We start from the raw sequence: 22,442 nt of genomic DNA, 5'->3' as shown, positions 1-22,442 counted from the left end.
GAAAAAGAAATAGGCATCATCAAATACAAACGGTCCTTTTCCTACAATATGGCAGTCTGCATAAATAATTTGCATAAACTGGATGGATCATACCTACAACTATCGCCGTTGGTATTCGAATCCAAATTCAAAAACTACCTACTAAGTATTCAGTGAAGTTCTCAAAAATTGCACTGCTCTCTCTCTCTCTAACCCTTACCTTCTTATGCTTTCCTTTCCTCTTCTTCTCTTTATTTACTTATCTTTACTCATTTAGTTTCGTTAATGTATTACTATCTGTTAAAACTGTAAATATCTCTTTGGCATTGGTAGAAGAACAGAAACGGTTTTCAACTGTTATCTGAAACAAAGTCCAGCCATTTATTCATCAGAATATCATTTAATAGCACCACCACTACTGTATATTCTTCTGTTTTTTTCTTTGATGGGTAATAAATGTATTATTATTAATATTAATATTAACAGCTGATTTTGTTTAACTAATTAGATTTCTGTCAATCACTGATTGACACCATTATCTTTGAATTGTTATCATGAATAAAAAACAAAATTCTGACTGTATATATAACTGGAATATTTTTCGTGAATGAAAATTAAACTAATGATTTTAATTAATTATTTATAAAAGAAAGATTTATTGGAAATCACGTCAAATAGGCAATCAACATTGCATTCAAAAATTTTATTGTTACTCTGTACTGTGTTTGAACATTTCTGAGCGCTATCCATACTTGAAAAGTTGAACATTAATTTCACTTTCCATACCTTTTCGGCTTCATAGAGATACCTATAACTTTTCTCATGAAATTTTTTGTTGAACCTCAAGTAATCTTTAAAATGTTGAAATAGTAGCATTTTCGAATGCTACAACGTTACGGCTGATTATCTTCCAAATCGCTCCACATTATCTCGTAAACCATTGACCAAATTTTCCAAATTTTCCAGCCCTGTTTTCTGCTTGGTATACAACAGTGGAGTGGAAACAATGTTACACATCCTACCTCTGAATTCATTCTTGCGAACAACCCCTTTTCTATATGTTGTACGGAATGAAACCGGTGTGGTGGGCTTCTATGAAACAAAACAATTACGTGTACCGTTAATGTGCGTGAGCGACAGAACGTTTACCAGTTTCTTCGAATCGAAATGCGTCTAGCAACGTAATTAGCGGAGGTAATCTGTTGGAAAGTGTGTCACGTGCCCAAGTGATGCTTGTGAAATGTCAATTTTCTCCATCTCAGTACGTGGAAGAGTAGTTTGAAATGAATCCAGAGTTGAAGTGAATTCAGGATTCACATGAAAAATTTGGGTGGATTTGTGAATTGACAATTCAGTCAGGAAAAATGAACTGAAGCCACAGACCAACTTGTAAATTGTCGATTATGTCCACAATTTATTCCACATGAGTGTTGGATGAAAACATCATTTAATACACTGTTAGATATTCTTTATTTCTATGAATTCTTTTTTCTTGTAGAGGGAAATCAATTCATATAGGGAGCTTTTTTCAGTTAGTCGCTTGAAAACATTGAAAATTCAGATACATTCTCCATGTTCAGCTGGTTGAAGTTAAAAAAAACGTGATTTATAAAATATCTTAAATTTCCCTAAACCGATGATTTGGTTGAGATTTGCTACAGTTATTTGAAGTGATCGCTTATTTAACACGAACTAGAATCGAAATTATCGACAACACTTGGGCTCAATACCAAATGGGCTCAGCAACTGAGCATCTCAGCGGCAGGATTTATGAAATATCATAAATCCTGCAATCAAATCGTTTTATGAAATATCATAAAACGATTTGGTTGCGATTCGCTACAGTTATTTGAATTAATAAGGTGCTTATTTATCACGGACTAGATTGCAATTGTCAGGTCCAGTGGCATCTCAGTGGCCACAGTTTTTTTGTAGTTCCTTATTTTTTAGATCGAGCAACTGAAAATGTGACAAAAATATCAATGATCTACGTAAAATTTGGCGAAGGCGGTGATGTAATTTGAAAACTTCAAATTGGCGAAGGTGTATACTATACGTTTAAGCTGAACTGTAGATTAAGTGGAAGTGAAAGAGCTCCGCTCTAGGATTCTTTTCCAGCGACATCCAAACTTCACATTTCGTAAAAACTGGGTCTAATACTATGTCAATTGTTTGAATGTTTTCAATGCACTAAATAAAATCATTTATAATTTTTGCGACTTCGCCAAAATATCAATAATCTGCTTAAAATTTGGCGAAGGCGTTAATGTACGTTGAAAACTTTAAATTGGCGAAGGTGTATATTTAAAAAAACAATGTTTAATGTCTAAACAGGAATAAAGCATGTTATAGTTCTATATCTGCCTATATACACACAATACACATACATATATACATACATACACATATACATGAATAAAATACTAATTTATCAACTACAAACATTCAAATATAGTCAGTGGGCATACTGACGAATTGTTCTCAGATGATTTTCAACTACAAACACCTGAAGCGAGTAAACAAAAAACAAAATGAAGTGGACATTTAGGAGAGTTGAGCAAAAAATTAGGTGGAAAACTTGTGTGTAGCAAGCTAGGAGAGTAATTGAAAAAAAACCATAAGTCAGATATAGAGCTAACAAGTAAAAACATAGTTCAAGTGTATTACGAAAAAAACATAATTCAGCAGTAATACAGAAGTAGTAATAAGCTCACATGGTAGAATAACTTTCAATTTGGGCTCATGTATTTCGACTAGAGTATAAAAGTTTCTTAACGTGGTTCTTATCTTGACCAATAGGTTCATAATATATATCGGGATTTTCACAGAGTTGATTGTCAAGTTTGCTCATTGCAACAACTGGTGACTTGAGTAATATGTTTGTTCTAGAATTTGGTAGATAAAAAGTCAGTTCATTTCTAGAATTGATTCGTGGAACATGAAAGTTGAAATAGGAGAGTAGTTCGGGACAGTCAATCAGATTATTCACTAGTTTATAAATGAAAATTATAGAGTAGTAGGTTCTTTGGTTTTGAAGGAGTAATAGATTAAATTTATTCAGTGGTATTCTGTTGTCGATGCCTTGTTCAGGGTATACTCCTTCTAGCTTGTAAGTAATATATTTCATGAAGCCTCTTTGTATAGACTCGATTTTGTTTATGTGGACATTGTATATGGGTGACCATATAAGGGAGGCATATTCCAGCCGAGATTTGACGTATGCATTGAAAAGAGTTAGAAAACTGTCTCTGCTACGAAAGTTCTTACAGTCACGATAAATGGGCCCTAGCATCCGTTTGGTTGAGCATGTTATTGTGTCATAGTGAATGGAGAAACTCAGTTTAGGGTCAAATGTGACACCAAGATCCCTTCGATGAGTGCTTATTTGAAGAGGTGTGTTATTTATGCAGTAATCATGAGAAATAACATTATGTTTAAGGGTGTATTTTGAGTATTTACATTTGTTTCTATTGAGGGAAAGATTATTTTCGGTACACCAAATGTACAAAAAGTCAAGGTCTTTTTGTAAGATTGAGCAGTCCTCCTATGATGTAATGGGCTGAAAGATTTTCAAATCATCTGCAAAGAGTGAGAAATTGCTAGAGAGATTATTTCCTAGGTCGGTAATGAAGAGTGAGAATAAAAGAGGTGCTAAATTGCTTCCTTGAGGGGCATCACTGTTTGCAATGAATTGGAAAGACTTGTGACCCCTATAATCTACGAATAGGATACGTTCAGTTAAGTATGAGCGGAAAAGGTTTCAGAGTTGGGAGTTGGGAACTGAGTTAAATGTCTGAAAATATATCTCAGTGACTTTTTTCAATCTATGACCCTTGTTTGAGGTTTTTTCTGTAGATTAAGTGGAAGTGGAAGAGATCTGCTCCAGTATTCTTTTTCAGAGAGATCCAAACTTCATATTTCACAAAGTGGATGTATTGAAATGTATGCGACTTCGCCAAAATATCTATGATCTACATAAAATTTGGCGAATGCGCCAATGTATTTTAAAATTTCAAATTGGCGAAGGTGTATATGTTTTAAACTGAGTTAAATGTCTGAAAATATATCTCACTGACTTTTTTCAATCTATGACACTAGTTTGAGGTTTTTTCTGTAGATTAAGTGGAAGAGCTCTGCTCCAGTATTCTTTTTCAGAGAAATCCAAACTTCATATTTCGCAAAGTGGATGTATTGAAATGTATGCGACTTCGCCAAAATATATTATCTACGTAAAGTTTGGCGAAGGCGCCAATGTACTTTTAAAATTTAAAATTGACGAAGGTGTATATGTTTTAGGCTGAGTTAAATGTCTGAAAATATATCTCACTGACTTTTTTCAATCTAAAACACTTGTTTGAGTTTTTTTTCTGTAGGTTAAGTGGAAGAGCTCTACTCTAGTATTCTTTTTCAGAGAGATCCAAACTTCACATTTCGCAAAAACTGGGTCTAATACTATATCTATTGTTAGTATGTCTATCTATAATTTTTGCGACTTCGCCAAAATATCAAGAATCTGGTAAAATTGGTGAAAGCTTCAATTTTTCAAACCGCGAAATTGAAGAAGATGAATATCTGGAAAAATCTCTTATAGATTTTCTCCAGTAACACAATAACACTGAATACACATTGGATGTATTTGTGTTTCTGGAATCAATTCTGACCAATTTCAAAATATAAAAACACAATAAAAATAATACCTGATATGAATATTGCGAAATGATGCGTCTAGTGGAACAAATACAATGGGCAACTAATAAACTAGTCAGTCGTGACAAATATTTGACTGTAGAGTTCGTCAGTATGAAATGGATTTTGTTTTCAACTATTCAAGTCCAGAAATAAAAAATTGCTATATTTCCGAATGGAGAACTGAAAATCTTTGCAAACACGGTATCACATGCTACCTCTTTTTATTTATACTTTCACAGGGGTGGCTATCACCCCTAGGGAGTGTATTTCCATATTTAAAAATTGACCTTTTCATAATTACGTAGAAAATGATTTCATCCGTTGCGCAAGGACTTTACTGTACATACACCTTTTCCAGATTATGTCGCATAACCCTCGCCAGAACTACGGCTACCCGCAACTTCCGCCAGATTACTACGTCGATGATCCCGAGGGATTCGCTTCGGAATACTCGGATAGCGATGCGTTATCGGAAAATCAACGACAGTCTTTCGGCGTGGCACCTCCACGTCATCTGCCGGAGATCTACGACAGAAATTCTCTCGCGTCTCACCAGATGATCACCGGCAAGCAGCAGTACAGTTCGCAGCCGTATATTCAACAGTAAGTAGAATACAGTGATAATGTAAGAGGCATAGATTTTTTATAAAATTTTATTTCATTATTCGATATTGTTGACATCAGCGATGAATTCCTTTTCAGCCAGCATTTTCTTAGGGTTTGAGAACAGAAAAAGGTGGGTAGGGGCCAGATCTGGACAATATGGTGGATGCAGGAGCAATTTGAAGCATAATTCATGTATTTTGCCATCGTTTTCATTGATTTGTGACGGAGGGCTTTGTCTCGATGAAACAGCACTATATTTTTCTCCAAACGGGGGCAATTTTCCCGCGATTTCGTTGTTCAAAAGCCCCAACAATACTATTGCCAATTGCACAGATCAATTTAATGCATAGTGCAACAGACTGTTGGTTGACACTGGAAGTCACAGCATTTTGGAAATGACCTCTGACTTCATGCTTCCAACTGTCAACTATGAATTGTCTTAAAAAATACTGTTCCCGAGCAGAGAGGACTGGATTTTCCGAGAGAAGGAGATATAAAGAGCAGATAGTTGTTGGTTCACAGATGGATCGAAAAGACCTTCCTGTAATTTCTGCCATTGCGATAGTAACATAAAATATTATTTTATTCATTGAGATCGAGGTCGATCATCTGTTTTTTCGCTGTCGAAATTTTTCCAGGCTGAATTACTTCAGTACTGTCGGACTTTCGAGCTTCGTTGTGGTGATGAAACAGTTAACCAAATTTCAGAATATAAATTCAGTAAGACGATTGATGGTAACTCAGTATCTTCCTCAATCACAGTTCCATCGGGAGTACCACAGGGTTCTCAACTGATACAAAATTATTACAGTACGATTTATCTAACTTTGTTCGCTGATGTGATATAAATCTACTGCAATTGAATATAGATAAATGTCAGAAATTTACTTTTTTCCGAAACAAAAATCCCACTAACTGGCCATATAAAATTAATCAATCAGAACTGAAAACAACAAACACAATCAGAGATTTAGGAATCACTCTCGACCCAAAAATGTCATACCCCATGTTGCGAATATTTCTTCTAAAGCATTCAAAATGTTAGGTTTCATTCTCAGATCTGCGAATGAATTATCTCTCACTTCATTAAAAATAATATATTGTTCAATTGTTAGATCAATAATCGAATGCAATTCCACAATTTGGTGCCCTTCATATCATGTGGATATTGATATGCTTGAAAGTGTTCAAAATGAGTTTTTAAGGTACTCTGCATATAAACTGAATATCACATTGGTGAATATGACTATAAAATTGTATTGGACATTCTTAACTTGAATACTCTGGCTCATAGAAGATTAGAAGCAGACCTTACACTAATTCATTAAATAATCAATGTTAGCATCAATTTCCCGGAACTTATAACTTTGAATGTGAATCTAAGGAGAACAAGAAATTCGAAAATCTTCAAAGAACCCTTTTGTCGCACCAACTATGGCCGGAAAGAATCTGTAGGTAGAACTTTGAGACTTGCAAATACATACAATGTAGATTTAGAATTTTTCAATTCTTCTTTGGAAAAATCACACGTTAAAAGGTAAGACTTCGTTAGTCCTTAGCTCGCACAATTTTCTCAACTTCTGAGAGTTGTCGTTCGTATGGGGGCGGCAGCTGATTGACGGAAAAACAAATTTCAAACAGATTTTTTTTAACAGATTCAAAAAGACTGAAAGATTGTAATTCATTATTTTCACGATTTTTTCATTTCGATTCATTTTATATATTTTTTCCTCAAACCTAGCTCATATTACTGTTGAATACATATGTGGGAACTTTAATTATCTTGTAAAAAATAGGCATTGCCGTAAATAAATAAATAAATAAAAAATGAACGACAATATTCAATTTCAATACCCTATGTCTTCGAAACGAAGCTTTTCGAACACAAGTTTACATAGACTTTCTTGAAATTATCTCAGAAATACATCACTTGAAATTTTCAACGTACTTATGTTACACCCTGTGTATGCAAGCATTTTTTCATCAGAATTCGTATACTGAGAGCAATATTTGGTATTTTGTTCGGGATCCAACTTTGATACGTCAGACTCCTACTCTATACTCAATAGTAGTAAATAATTAAAACAAAAACAATGCATTGACATTAAAAATGCCAAACATTTTCTGATGATTTCACTTCCCTTCTGAAGTAAGACCGATGTTTCAGAAACTGTCCATTTTTTCTTTGCGATTTGATTTTTTTATTTCTTCAATTGGTCTCTCCACAATGCATTTAGTTGATTTTTCATTCGTACTCTGAAGGACTCACAATAAAATACAAACACTCAGAGAATTTAAAGTTGACTGAGTTCAACAGAAACAACCCATCTTCCATCATCAACTATTCCAGTAGAATTCTTCATCCTCGTGAATCAATTCGATCTTCATTGCAGATATTATCACAACAGGAATCTCCCACAGATTCCAAGAACTCAGTCTGCCATTCCGCCACAAACCTATCCTCACCCTTACAACAATAGCCTGCAGCGACATTTTTACCCCTCTGAAGAAATTAATTACGATTATGCAGGGTCGCAACAGAAAGTTATGGCTCAGATGCAGCAGTATAAAAGCGCGATGAGGAAAGTTTCAGATCCGGCTTCCTACAACGTGATGTCGAAACAGACTAACCCCAAAAGGTATCCGGTAACGGTTGGAACACCAAAGTAAGTCATTTGCATTTCCTTGAACAGTTTTCTAATTGTATTTGTAACTTTAATTATGTAATTTTATGTACAGTGCATTCCATGTCAATAATAGTATACAGGGGACACATTTTGATATATTTACATTTTATGTTACTTCCCCACCACTCTCACATGCTTGAGAATCTCGGAAGCTATTTCTTTGCAATGCTTCATGATATTCTCTTTCGAATCTTCTAATGTTGTTGATTTTGTGTCATACACTTTGGACTTCAAATGACCCCATAAAAAGAAATCTACAGTAGTTAGAACCGGAGACTTCGGTGGACCTCTTCTGCCAATCCAGTGACCAGGAAAATTATCATCCAAAAATTGTCGCACTGGAGCTGTATAATGAGGAGGTCCACCATCCTGCTGATTATTCGATTCTCCAACATATCCAAATATTCATCACTAGTCAAATTATCATCGATAAAAAAAGGTCTTATGATGGGGTCATCTGAAATTCTTGCCCAAACATTCAGTTCTTGACTTCGGTGGGTATGAATTTGACGGTATAAATGAGGATTTTTTTCACTCCAATATCGACGATTTTGACGATTTACCTCTCCATCCCAACTGAACGTACATTCATCCAAAAAACAAATTTTATGCCAGAAATTCTGATGCAAGTTAATCCGTTCAGTGAGACTTTCACAAAACTCGATCCGTCTATCGATATCATGTTCGTTCAATTCATAAACTAGTCTAATCTTATATGGATGAAATTTGTACTTATGAGTGCTCCTGAAAACTTTTGTACGACTGATTCCTGATTCTCCAGATAACTTAGTAAGAGATTGCAAATTTTCCAGTACAAATAGCTCCACTATTTGAAACATCTGTTTTTCAAACAGAAACAAGGATAAGCCAATGCATGGGGTCTTCTTCAATAACATTGAAGACCTTGGCTTATCAAAGCGCCTGACTTTCGCTTCCCTCAGGTCGAGTGGGCTGAAGTCGGAAACTGAGGGGTTCGTCATGGCTTGCCAGGATGGTGTCTTCAATACCTTAGTCTACCGCAGAAGTGAGGTTATCTCTGCGGCTTTTATATGAGCTTTTTGCTGAACGGATGCCAACTCGATGACAGAGTTGTGGTCACCTCGTTCAGAGTCGAGAACTAAACCGAGTTCATCAGCTGCTCGGGCAGTTGCCCTGGAGAGAAATGCTCCAATTCCTGCTCTCTCATGTTTACGGACCATGCAAAGAAGAGGATCCGAACTACTGACGACTTTACAGGCAATATGCAGTACCATTCTGTGATATAGACACTCCAAACTCAAAAGTCTACGCCTCCCTGTTGTTGGGGAAAGTACAACCGTGGAACGGACGATTCAGGATGCAAACTCCAATAGAGATGCATCATTTTTCAGGTCTTTACGGCGAGTTGATACAGCTCCTCCCGAGTCCACTTCACTACTTCAAAACGAGTAGAGTACGATTGGAACGGTAAGTATATTTGTTGCAGCAACTTTGTTCTTTTCCGACATTTCCGATGACCAAATCTGTCGAAGTTTGTGCTGATACTTGAAAGAGTTCTTCACTGCTGTTGTTACGATACAATTTTGCTTTGTTATAAATTAAACAATTTATTTATACTTTTGAAAATCGGTTAGTTTATTTATTTCCACATGCAAATTTATGTATATTTAAAACCTTTCTAACCCGCCTATGACACCGACTAGGTCGGTAAATAGGTTGTGTTCCTTTTTTTCTCACACCCAAGGACATAAGAATAAGGACGTAAATTTTGGCGAAAAGATATTTTTCGATTGTGAATTGCTGAGTGAACTGATTGCCTGGTTGAATTATTTCGCTCGTTAACTACCTAGAAGGGATTTTCGAATTTTCAGCGAACTGTGGTTCCTTTTTGATATTGTGAAGTTTGGAGTATTTTGGGACAGTATTGGAAACCACCGCTGCAAAAGCAGGATTTTTATAAAAAGGGCAAATAGTCAGTATTTTCTCTCAATTCTCAGAGGACGATCTTTGTCTGTTTTGTGTTGGAAACACCCTCGATTATTAGGAGGTTAGTACAGTATTTTCAAACAACCTTGTTCAACTCAGCTATGGAACTCATAATAAATTTTGTCCTTATTTTTCTTACCTTTTGATTACGATGTTGTCATGAGAATATTTTTCTTCAGGGTGTTAGAATATTCCTAAGAAAGGCGTATTTGCCTCAGCTTGAATTTGGGAAATTGAAATCGATTGCCGGATCAGTCTCTTGAAGAAGTTTCCTGATCGTTACCTTTACTAATAATTACCACTGGGAATATTAACAGATTCCTACTACATCCGTATCCACCGATACTGCCGGATCAGTATTCATTCCCTGGCCGCTTACGAAAAAGGAGCACTCGAAAAGCAGCTAAGTTTAGACTAAGTTATTTGAATAAAGAACCCGGTGTTCATTTATTTCCTATAATAAAATGTACAAGTTACCTCATTGAGAGGAGTGGTGTAAGCTTTTACGTGACGTCACATATTAGCACATGTTAGCGAATGTATTATGATAGTGGCAAACAGAGGGGTCACTGTATTTCTTCTTTTTATTATTGTAATAAACTTAGTCATTGCAAATAGAATTATTACTTTTATGAGAAGTTAAATATTTCAATAGTGGGCTTCTCCAATAACTGGGCAGTTTTCCGGTTTTTAACTGGCCAACAAAAATTGGTGGCGCTTCCCCATTTAGGTAAAAATCATTGTTTTTCTTTTAATTAGTTGCACCCACGACTTTGTGCAAACCACTGACCTAGTCGGGCATGTTAGTGGTGTTTTTGATTTTCGGCAACCCTATTGTAAATTTAATTATCTTGTTCAAAAACATCTCGTAGCACTGTTACCTCTTGTAAGTGGCATTGTTCCACTCCGAGGTAAGTATACGTCCCTCCGGCATCCAAATGGTGTAGGATGCTTCCATCTACGAGCTGCACATCCTCTCCGTAGTCCCCGCATCGTTATCTTTTGAGATGGACCATTGCACATTTGTCTATCCCGAATTTCATACCGATAGCATGCGTGTACTCTTCCACCACCCTCAAGCATGCGTGTACTCTTCCACCACCCTCAAGGACCGATGGAGATCCTTCTCTCCAGAGGCATAAAGTTTAAGATCATCCCTATGAAAAAAATGGGTGACCTTGTGCCTCCGGTTTCCGGGGGTGCTACAGTTATACCCTCGAGTATTTCTGAGCGCAACGGATAATGGCAATAGTGAGATGCAGAAGAGAAGGGGACAGAGGAAATCGCCCTGAAATACCCCCCTTTTGAAAGTGACCCACCCTGTTTGGACTCTTGCTTGACCAGACGTTATGGTGAAGCGAGTTCGCCAAAGTGGTATTAGTTGTTCAATGCATCTAACTATTTTGTCGGGTACCGCAAGACATCTGAGCAAATGCAAGATGAGCACATGCGATATTGTATCAAATGCCTTACAGTAATCGGTCCAGGCCATAGAGAGGTTGCGCTTATATTGTATAGAGTCCTGGGTTACACATCTATCGATGAGCGGGTTCTCTTTATATCCAGCGGCTCCTCTCTTCGACCCTCTCTGCTCAGATATCCGTTCGAACACTCGGTCAACTGCGGTGAGTATTCCTGTGTATAAGATGCTCGTAAACAACTTACAACATGATTTCAAGCATGTTATTATCATTATAATTATTATTATTATTCAATAAAACGAGGGATGTTACTGGTGAAAGTAATGTATGGCGAAACACTTGTTGAGGTTTTGTGTTTTGCCAATAAACTACTACTCCAATGCTTGTACGTTATGGATTTTCCAACTATCGTCCAACTCCATCACTTACATTCATTTACACTCTGAACTGAACGTAAATGTATATCAAATGCGTCATGTTCGCCGACGAAAGCCAGGTCAACGTCTCCAAACATGCAATTCCCTGGAAACGTTTGTTTTTCTTTTCTTTCGCACCGAAAAAAATTGTTTCGGTCAACACGCGAACGAACAAAGGAAAATTGTTATTTTTGTTCGATAAGGTGGCGCTAGTTCATCGGATTTCGATTCGTGTCAGGGATACCAACGTCAGCTATAATTCCCCTGACGAAGGAATGATGTCATCGCGTTGCAGGAGATATGCTAATGAGTTATGGGGGAGGATAGTAGGTGATGGATCACCGTTACCGACGCTAGGGGTGGGTATAATTGTGAACGAGTCAATCCCTTGAGTGATTTATGAATTGAAGGTTCGCCAGGTAGCGATTGCCAGGATTTGGATACGCAACAATCGAAGTGGAGAATGATGGTTCTAATCTGCGAGAAACATACTACTTGGTTACGAATCAATACTTGGAGGCATGTGGAATTGATGAGATGAAATAATATTGGTGATTTCATCAGTACGATCTTCCATGGAAGAATCTGTGAAAAATATGAAAAAATAAATTAGCTGAAAAAATAACAATAATATTAAGCAAAAACATTGAAATTACAATGGAATAACATACAAGCAACAACCAAAAAAATTCACAGAATTGAACTATTAACACGAGCTGAAAAATTCAGTAACAAGAAATTAAAATTTAAAATATAAAATTGGAACCATGGAAATGCAGAACTAGACACATCAACGACGTAAGTTCTTCCATCATTTTCACAATTTCCACATAGAATTGCCATTCTTAGACGTATTAATGAAGAGGACCAAGACTAAATGGGAAACATCTGTATATCGAAAACCCACTCACACAGGACAGTATATGAACCAGAAATCCAACCACCATCAATCGACTAAGAGAGAAATCATGAAGACTCATCAGGGCTCTGCAATACAAAGGAAAACCTCGAAAATAAACTAGGCAATATCAAAAATGACCTTCAACGAAATGGTTATTCCAAAGTGATGGTGGAACAGGCTTCAGCTAGAAGACAGCTCCACAAGAAAGAGAAGTCGCCACAACCAGTACTTGTACTTCCCTACATCAGAGGATTGTCGAAAAGGATAAGAGGGATTTGGTCCAAGTATAACATCAGGACCTGCTTCAGATCTGGGAACACTATCCGTAGCAGCCTCATAAAAACCAGGCCACCAAACACGGACTGCGATTCCAAGAATTTCATTTACCGGATACCCTGCGAGTGCGAACAATCATACATCGGTGAAACTAAGAGGCCATTGGAAGTTCGCATTGCCGAGCACAAGAAACACACACCGCGAGGAGAAACCAGCAAATCCTGAATAGCAGAGCATGTTTGGATTCATCGACTTGATATCAAGTGGGCTCAAGCTGAAATCATACACAAGGAGGAACACTGGTTCAGGAGAAAATTCGAAGAAGCTGCATATATGTTGTCCAATAATACATTCAGCCCAGCTACCGTAGAGATACGTATCATATGGAAACCTCTCATTAAGCGGAACACGACCAACTCCCGCCAATGAAGCGCGGTGAGGGAGGAAGGGATAGGTGAAAGCAGTCGAATGACCTATAAATAGTCAGATCTAGAAGGAACGACTCCAGTTATCTCCCGAAGATGATTGTGGATAATATCAATCGAAACGTCGTGAAGTAACTTGTAATTTTTTTATTTTTTCAACTCGTGTTAATAGTTCAATTTTTTTAATTTATTTTGGTTGTTACTGGTTTCAGTTAATCTTTTTAATTTTTTTAGACATGTTTTCGGGATTTCAAATCAATTTATATTATAGTAGCCAATGGAAGTCCGAACTGATGAAATACACCACGAAACATTGGTAACCACCTTCAAACAAAAATTATTGGTGATGAATTGTGATATGGATTAAAACGAACTAGAAAAAATCGTGAGTCGTCACAGGAAGTCTAAAATTATTTTGTACAAGTGATATGCATCAAAGAACAGATTACGACAGGAAGTAATACGGCATAATGTAAAAGTAAAATATCAAGAACACAAACAATATCAAGACAAAACACAAGCATTACAGGAAAATCCTTAAGACGCTCTTAGAGCGGTGCCTATACGAAAATAGCGCTTCACGTTGAATTTGAATCGCTGGAAATTGAATCCATTTGGAAAACCGTTCTCAGGAAAATTATTAAACATAAACGCCGTTCTCTAGATGAAATAGTTGTTGAAGAGTGATTTATTACTATTGATATATTACTAAAGATCTCAATTCATAAATAACAATCACGATCGTGTCAATATAAATTCCACCACTATTAGAAAAAAAATCATCAATTAGTTTTTTGATAATAACAATAATTCTAAAGAAATGAACTTTGAACGTTCAAGCCAGTCTCGAATATACCTACACAGTAGGTTGAATGGACTGACGCCTATCAGAAAACAACTACTCCCCTGGCTAATACCACGAAGGGCGTTGGATGATATCCCACAGGCGTCAGTGCAGGAATCTTCACAGAAAATTTCCTACTAGATTGTACAGGTTCCATGTTGGATGTTCGTCATATTTTTCTGGGCGTAATTTTGTACGTCCATATATTTCCTGCCTCCTGTGATTCAGTGCCTCACATTCGCATAAGATGTGTAGAGCTGTTCCTATCCCTTCGTTGCATAATCTGCAGCTGAGGTCTCCGTTGTACAGCCCCATTCTATTCAGGTGTCCTCTAAGCGGACAATGACCGGTTAGTAACCCTGTAATTATTTTGAGCCGATCCCTACTATATTGAAGTAGTTCTTCGGTTCTTTTCTCGGACGGTTTCCTAATGAAGGTTCTACTTTGTTTGTTTGTTGCCAGGTACTTTTGTCCAGTACTCTGTGTGGCTTCTTATCGGTCCATGTTCTAATCTGGTTTCGTACCAATGATTTTGGTACCCCCAGAGCTGGTTCAGGACCTATATATGAAGTTGACGATCCGCGTCTTAATTTGTTCCTGTTTGCATGTTCATTCAGTTCTTCATGGCGTTCCCAGACCAGTTTTGATGTCACCTTCGGGTTTGTCAGAGCCCCTAGTGCGCTCTTGCTGCCTGTAAAAATATTGATCCGCTCATTTCTTTGAGGTCTCAATTGAAGAAAGATTTGGAAAAGCTGAATACACTTATTTGAATGAATGAATCGAAGAGGTTTTTTGTATTGAAGTGTATAATTTTAAAAATTCTTGCAAAGCGCTTTCGACTGTCGTCATCATCAGTGATATATATATATATATATATATATATATATATATATATATATATATATATATATATATATATATATATATATATATATATATTTTACATAAAATAGATAATAAAAATTTCCTTAGATTTGACTTGTTTGAAGAGTTTGAGATTTCTAAAGAACTTTCCAATAATGATCATTGTTTGAATACTCAAGTAAACTCAAACAGAGATTTCCTTCCCGTTCATAAAAGGATTATGAATTATTAATTATTCACATTTTACTAATACAACTTATTTAATAATGTTCCTCTACATAATTATTCAAATCCATAATGGATCACTCCTCAAGTTGGTATCATTATTTTAACATGACACTTGACACATTCTGTCTCAAGTTGTCCTTCTTCATGATACTTTGACTGAACCACATGGCCTCAATCCAAAAATGTATTTTCTTGGCTATCAGCCTATTTTGTTTTATATAAGTCAAATATTACAAATGTGCCATGTACTTAATTTGATACTTCCTGTTGCCTGACAAGTAAGTATTCTCAAACAATTGACTTGTAAGTATTCTCAAACAATTGACTTGTTTGAAGAGTTTGAGATTTCTAAAGAACTTTCCAATAATGATCATTGTTTGAATACTCAAGTAAACTCAAACAGAGATTTCCTTCCCCTTCATAAAAGGATTGTGAATTATTAATTAATCACATTTTACTAATACAACTTATTCAATAATGTTCCTCTACATAATTATTCAAATCCATAATGGATCACTCCTCAAGTTGGTATCATTATTTTAACATGACACTTGACACATTCTGTCTCAAGTTGTCCTTCTTCATGATACTTTGACTGAACCACATGGCCTCAATCCAAAAATGTATTTTCTTGGCTATAAGCCTATTTTGTTCTATATAAGTCAAATATTACAAATGTGCAAAGTACTCAATTTGATACTTCCTGTTGCCTGACAAGTAAGTAATCTTAAACAATTTTTCCAAATTTCTTAACCTTAAAGATTATTAAAAAATTTTACAACTTCAATTTTCACTAAACTTCCTTTTCGATTAGATCACTTACTTTCAGGTGAGCACTGATGATGACGAAAGTCGAAAGCGCTTTGCAAGAATTCTGAAAATTATACACTTTAATACAAAAAACCTCTTCGATTCATCAATTGAAAAAGCCTTGCTCACTGCAAGATAGCATACACTAACGCCTGAAAGACGGGTGTGTATAGTCCTAGCGGATAGATGTAGTTTAGATTTCTATCCGCTCGGTATATTCCAGCTTCCGTTCCATGTTTGGTCTTGGATCCATCTGTATACCAGGTGTTTTTTTTCCAAACATGTTTTCGGGTTGACTAATGGTCTTCCACTCTCCACGGCTTATGATTTTCGCCGTGAAGTTTGTGTTGAAGGTGTACTTCGGTGTCATGTGGTCCGTGCACATATTCAATAAGTGCTCCTCCACTTGTTCCGAAATTTCTGTTCTGTCCAATCTTTTGTAGTTCGATGAGTTTTTCAGTCTGAATTGGCCCATCCTGGCCTCCCCCATTATCACAAAGTGTAAAGGAGGTAGATTCTGGAGTGTCTCCAATGCAGCTGTTGGGGTAGTTCTCATTGCCCCGTCATTCCCAAACATGCAAGTCTTTGCACCTTGCCTAGTTTGTTGATGGCGGTCGCCTGCTTCATCTTTGGCCACCAGAGATGTGTATGTTATCATGGGTTTAACCACCATCTTGTATAGCCAATATACCATGTCTTGTTTTAGCCCCCATGTTTTTCCATAGGTGCGTCTGGCGAGCATCAGTGCTACCTCCGCTTTCCTCTTTATCCTGTCCAAGTGTTGGTTCAAGGTCAGTTTGGACTCTCAGATATTCAACTTCCTCCACACTTGTATTTCTTCAGCTCGTAGTTTTTGAGGTCCGAGACCTTCCATTTTAGTCCTCTCGGTGAGTGTTACTACGTTCGATTAGGATGGGCTTATGTTAAGCCCTTCTTCTTCGGTCCATCTTGTTATAATGTTCAGGGCCTGCTACATGCATCCCTTCACTACATTATTTTATGTACCCTGGACTAAGATGACTAAGTCGTCTGCATAGCCCAGTGCTTTATACCCATTATGGTCCAGGAGACATAGTAGCTCGTCCATTACAAGGTTCCATAACAGACGGGATTGAACCCCCCCTGAAACAAATGTTTGTTTGTTTCTTGTCATTTTGTGTTGGTGTTGTCTCAGAAGTTCGTCTGTTGCAATGTATTTTTTGTTTCATGTGTTTCCCAAATGTCTGATGGTTTTCAAAATAGTAATATTATCAACACGAAAAAACTACTTTTCGAGCCCCGAAGAAGAATTTTATCAAATTCGGAACTTCGGAAAGAAAACAATTGTTTTTTTAAGAAAAAATTGATCCTGTTACCTAACCAATCTTTTTACAGCTAAATCTTTACATTTGTGACGGATATATAACATAGGTCAAACTGGCAGAACACTCAATGCACGCATGGAAGAACATATGAACATCTTTCAGAAAGGAAAACTGAATCATTTAGTCAAAACTGTTCATTTTCATGGTTTGAAACCTAATTTTTGGAAAGTTTCGAAATACTTATATTGAAAAATTTCAAGTGAATCACCCTCTAAATTCTTCATTTAAAATTATATCTTAAGTAGCATAAAAACTTGCGACTTTCTATCCGTCGTCGATGTCGACGACGCGACGCTTTCTTTTCACTAAACTCATATTACACCATTATGAATTCATGAAAAGAATATCCCCGCCAAATTCTTCACATGCGTTTTAGTAGGTGTGCAGCCTTTTTTGAGTTAATGGGGAGTGGACTAGAATTTATGGCCTAGGTTCAACCCTCTCATAAAAAATTCTCGCGTCGACAATGTTCAAGAATGATATATGTGGTTATACGTTAAGAAAAAAATCCTTTACGCATCCTACATAAATTGGATGTTTTATCCCCACGGATACATCATTGTGGCTAACATCAAAAGACAATCTAGTTTCCCACATTATTTTTTCATACAGATGGAGAAGTGAAAAGCCAAAACCTCTCTCTCTCCAAACTATCTTCACTAATTTATATGTTCAATTTATTGTTGTACCATAAATTCAACAGACGATTCCTTAGGTAATTTCAAGACGAAATATTCATATCAATATGGGTCCGCAAATCCTTCGTTCTCAAGATACAGGGTGTTAAAATAAAAATTAAAAAAAAGTTATTCGTAAATATCTTAAATATCCTTTACCTGATTTTGTTGTGATTTGGCAATGTTAATAATAACATTGGGGAGCTAATTTAGCCCGAACGTGATTCAATTTATTGATTCCAGTGGCGTCTCATAGAGGGATTTGAACGAATATTTTTGACTTAAAAATGTACGCCACTGACTTTTGTGCAATTTTCATTATTTCTTTGAATCAAACAATTAGAAATACAACTTTTTTGTCTCTTGATTTTTTTTTGTATCTTGCTTAGTTTTCAAGAAAAAAAAGTCGACCTAATTGCATATCCCTGGACCTCACAAGGAATAATATGGGGAATTAAATGTTTCTTCTGGAAATTATTATTTTTACATTACTAATTATGTAACAATAACAACAAATATTAAATAACATTAACATCTAGACTAATGAATTGCTCTAAATTAAGTGTTGAAAATGGCATCCTTCGGCTTCAATACAACGGTCTATAGCCGCCGCATCATTGAATTTCGCATTTTTCTGAAAATACCATGAATAATAATCAAGGGTTGCCTTGGAAAACGATTGCAGTATTTAATAAACAACTTGACAGTTGTTGTCAACTTTATAAGCTTTCAATTTATAATTGTTATAAAAAGTGTGTTTGGTAGTTATTTTTCGAACCATTTTTGTAAAACATTTTACTGACAGTAAAATGGCAGATATGTATTTTTTTTATGGAATGGCTCACGGAAACTCGAATGCTGCAAGACGCATTTACCATGAAAGATTTCCTCAGCGTATAGTGCCTAATAAAAGAACTTTTGTACGTCTCCATGCACGAATTTCTGAAACAGGCAGCTTTAAAAGATCGACGGTTGTCATTGGGAGGCCTGCAACGGTACGAACAGTTCAAAATGAAGCTGCTTTAAATGAGATTGAAGTAAATCCTCATACCAGTACTCGGAAAATAGCTGAAGAAGTGAATATTACCCACCATGTCACAGTGTGGCAGATTTTAAGAGCCCAGCAACTATATTCCTATCACAAGCAACGTGTGCAAGCTCTATTGCCCAGAGATTTGCCAGTAAGACTAGCTTTTTCTAATTGGTTACGCGGTAAAATAAGAATAAATCCAGGTTTCCTAAGTCGAATATTGTTTACAGATGAAGGTTGTTTTTCTCGCAATTCAATTATTAACTTCCATAACAATCACATCTGGGCCGAAAACAATCCACATACTTACCTTGATAGAAAATGATTTTTAAGAACAGTTGTCTTTCAATATTTGGGTTGGAATTGTCGGTGACCATCTCATTGGGCCTCACTTCCTTCCACCTAGACTTATTGGAGAAGAATACCGAAGGTTTTCAGAATTTGTTTTACCTGGACTTTTAGGAGAAATGCCAGTCATGGGAAGATTCCGTATGTGATACATGCACGATGGTGCTCCACCACACTTTAGTGTAGTGACACAGCAATTTTTGGATGAAAATTACCATAGTCGCTGGATTGGGAGAGCAGGCCCACACCCATGGCCACCTCGCTGGCCCGAAATGAATCCCTTAGATTATTTTCTCTGGGGACACCTTAAAGCATTGGTGGACAAAACTGCTATTCAGAGTGAAGAGGATTTACGGAATGAAATCATTAATTTATGTGACAATGAAAAATACGCCGGGTATTTTCAGAAAAGTGCGACATTCAACGATGCGGCGGCTAGAAAGTTGTATTGAAGCCGAAGGAGGCCGATTTTTTTTTCTTGAAAACTAAGCAAGATACGAACAAATTCAAGAGACAAAAAGTTGTATTTCTAATTGCTCAATCCAAAGGAATAAAAAAAATTGCACAAAAATCAGTGGCGTACTTTTATTAAGTCAAAAATATTCGTTTAAATCCCGCTCGAGACGCCACTGGACTTAATAAATTGAATCACTTTCGGGCTAAATTCGCTCCCTAATGTTATAAATACAATTGACAAATTACACAAAATTAGGTAAATAGTATTTAAGATATTCACGAATAACTTTTTTTTATTTTTATTTTAACACCCTGTATATTGGGAACGAAGGATTTGTGGACCCATATTCATATGAATATTCCGTCTTGAAATTACCTAAAGAATCGTCTGTTGAATTTATGGTACATACTCAATTAACACCCTGTATGTTATTGGGTTTATTTATGGTTTTTTGTGCTCGTCGTACCTTTGGATCAGTTTTTTCTTGCTTTGTTGCAGTCCAAGCATTGTATGATGTACAATTCGTTCAGGTTTTTTTTCTTTTTTTCGAGTGATATTGATGATCAATGGTTTGAAGATGTTTGTTAATTTTTTGGTTTGGTGACCTATGCATGTGAAAGCAGTCCAGTTGTGTGTTGTTTTATCTGTTGAAAGAGTTTGATCCTTGTTCTGTATTTTTTGTTTGATTCCATTTTCTAATTTATCTATTGTCTTTTGGGTATATTGGGTAGTAGTGAGGTTTTTGTGTATTAGACATACAGACTCTAGAATTAAAATGCAGGTGAGGCTTAGAATGCCCTTGCTGATGAATAATGGTTCACATATGCCCTTTTTTGTAGGACAAACACTCGTTGTGATAATTGTTGACTACAAAATCCCCAAAAGGCAATTCCATATCTCAAATGAGCCTCAGTCATAGAGTAGTAAACCATCTTCACTGTAGATATGCTCAGTTCATTTGGGAAAACTCTTAAGTGCATAATATCCCGCCGCTAGTTATTTTGTCAATGCTCCCATATGCAAATCAAATTTCAGTTTGTCATCAGAGAATATTCCTCGGAATTTCGAATTCTGTTTTTTTTCTAAAGTTTGTCCGTTTAGACTCAAATCATCACACAAAGTGCTAAAGGTGAGTACATTTGATTTCTTCCTATCGAAAAATAAATAATTGGAATCACACCATTTTTTCACCATTTCATGCCCACTAGTGATAGTATATTTGAATTGCTGGGCATTTTTTTCATGCCAGAGGATGATAGTGTCATTTGCAGAAATTGTAAAACTTTCTCTAATTGGAATGGAAGCTAGATCATTTGAATACAAAAGAGAATTGGACCCAGCACTGAATTTTGTGGGATACCAAATGAAATATTTTCACTGGATGACAGTTGTCTACCCGATTGTAGTGTTTGTTTTCTATCGCTCAAGTATGGAGCAAACCAATCATAACAAGGAGAAGAGAAAAAAGCCAAAGATGGTAGATCCCAATCTTGATAAAAACCAACAACCTCAAGTGGTATACAAAAAGTAAAATTCAACACATATCACTAACTGCTTTTCAAGAAAATCACAGGTTATTATCTAACTTGCCTTAATTTCCATTAGACTTTATAGAGTTGGAAATTCTGAAGAGAAATTACTTAAACTTTCAGCATTTAATTGAATTTTTGGCTTATCAACCCCTTCTATTTTCCATGAACGGAAAGTGGAACCGAAATAAGTTTAACTTTGACGTAATTATATTCAACTGAAATAATCTACTTAAATGTATTCCACAAAGTATTTCAGATTGTCGATATACAAGTTCTCCTGAAATGTGGAAGTCTGATTTTGTTTATTTGTCAAGGTATCGATTGGAATGTCAAATGTAAGAGGAAAAATTGTGAGAAATATATATGAATACAGTTCAATATCAAAACTTATCGAGTAACAGAAAACAATTTCACTTTGTTTTCGATATAAAAGGTGTTTGCTTTTCTATGAGTGGGCTGTATAATAAATCATTTAGAAATCGCTTCTTTTTGATTTTTTAGTTTCATACCTATAAACTGAAGTTTGATAATGTATCTGTATCTGTAAAGTAGGGAAGGTTAGTGTAGGCCCACAGCACTTAGGCCACATGTGACCCATTGTACATCCTTCCAAAGAGTTGTCCTTTTAGGTCATCGTCCATCCTGCCCTTTCCAGGAAGGTGGACAGGTCTCTGGAAGACATCTCCTTTATATCGGTAGGTGTAGGCCAAGACTCGCCGAACACACACTCTCTCATTGACGATAACTCCGAACTTTCGCAAACAACATGCCTGACAGTTTCTTCTTCCTGTTCACACATCCTGCATATTTTCCTGCATATTAGCCCCATATTGTGGAGGTGTTTCCACAGTTTACAGTGGCTAGTCAGAAATCCTACTTCAGACGTAGATTTTTCCTGGTCATCGCCAGATATTTTTTCGGCG

General features: G+C 36.3%; 1 protein-coding gene across 2 annotated transcripts in view; it reads left to right on the top strand.

Annotated features, from left to right (window-relative positions):
* The window catches only part of LOC111509895 (uncharacterized), a 53,832-nt gene that overhangs the window by 7,744 nt on the left and 23,646 nt on the right, over positions 1-22,442 (top strand). For both annotated transcript variants that reach the window (XM_074172389.1, XM_074172396.1), the window contains exons 2-3: positions 5,027-5,271; positions 7,668-7,940. In XM_074172389.1, coding sequence (XP_074028490.1) covers positions 5,030-5,271; positions 7,668-7,940 — 515 coding nt within the window. In that variant the 5' untranslated portion in view covers positions 5,027-5,029. The remainder of the gene's footprint in view (positions 1-5,026; positions 5,272-7,667; positions 7,941-22,442) is intronic.

This window comes from Leptinotarsa decemlineata, unplaced genomic scaffold, assembly GCF_025532065.1.
Source record: "Leptinotarsa decemlineata unplaced genomic scaffold, Ldec_3_MD MMD2_P_RNA_scaffold_12, whole genome shotgun sequence".
Lineage (NCBI taxonomy): Eukaryota > Metazoa > Arthropoda > Insecta > Coleoptera > Chrysomelidae > Leptinotarsa > Leptinotarsa decemlineata.
This window is presented reverse-complemented; position numbering and strand designations above follow the sequence as displayed.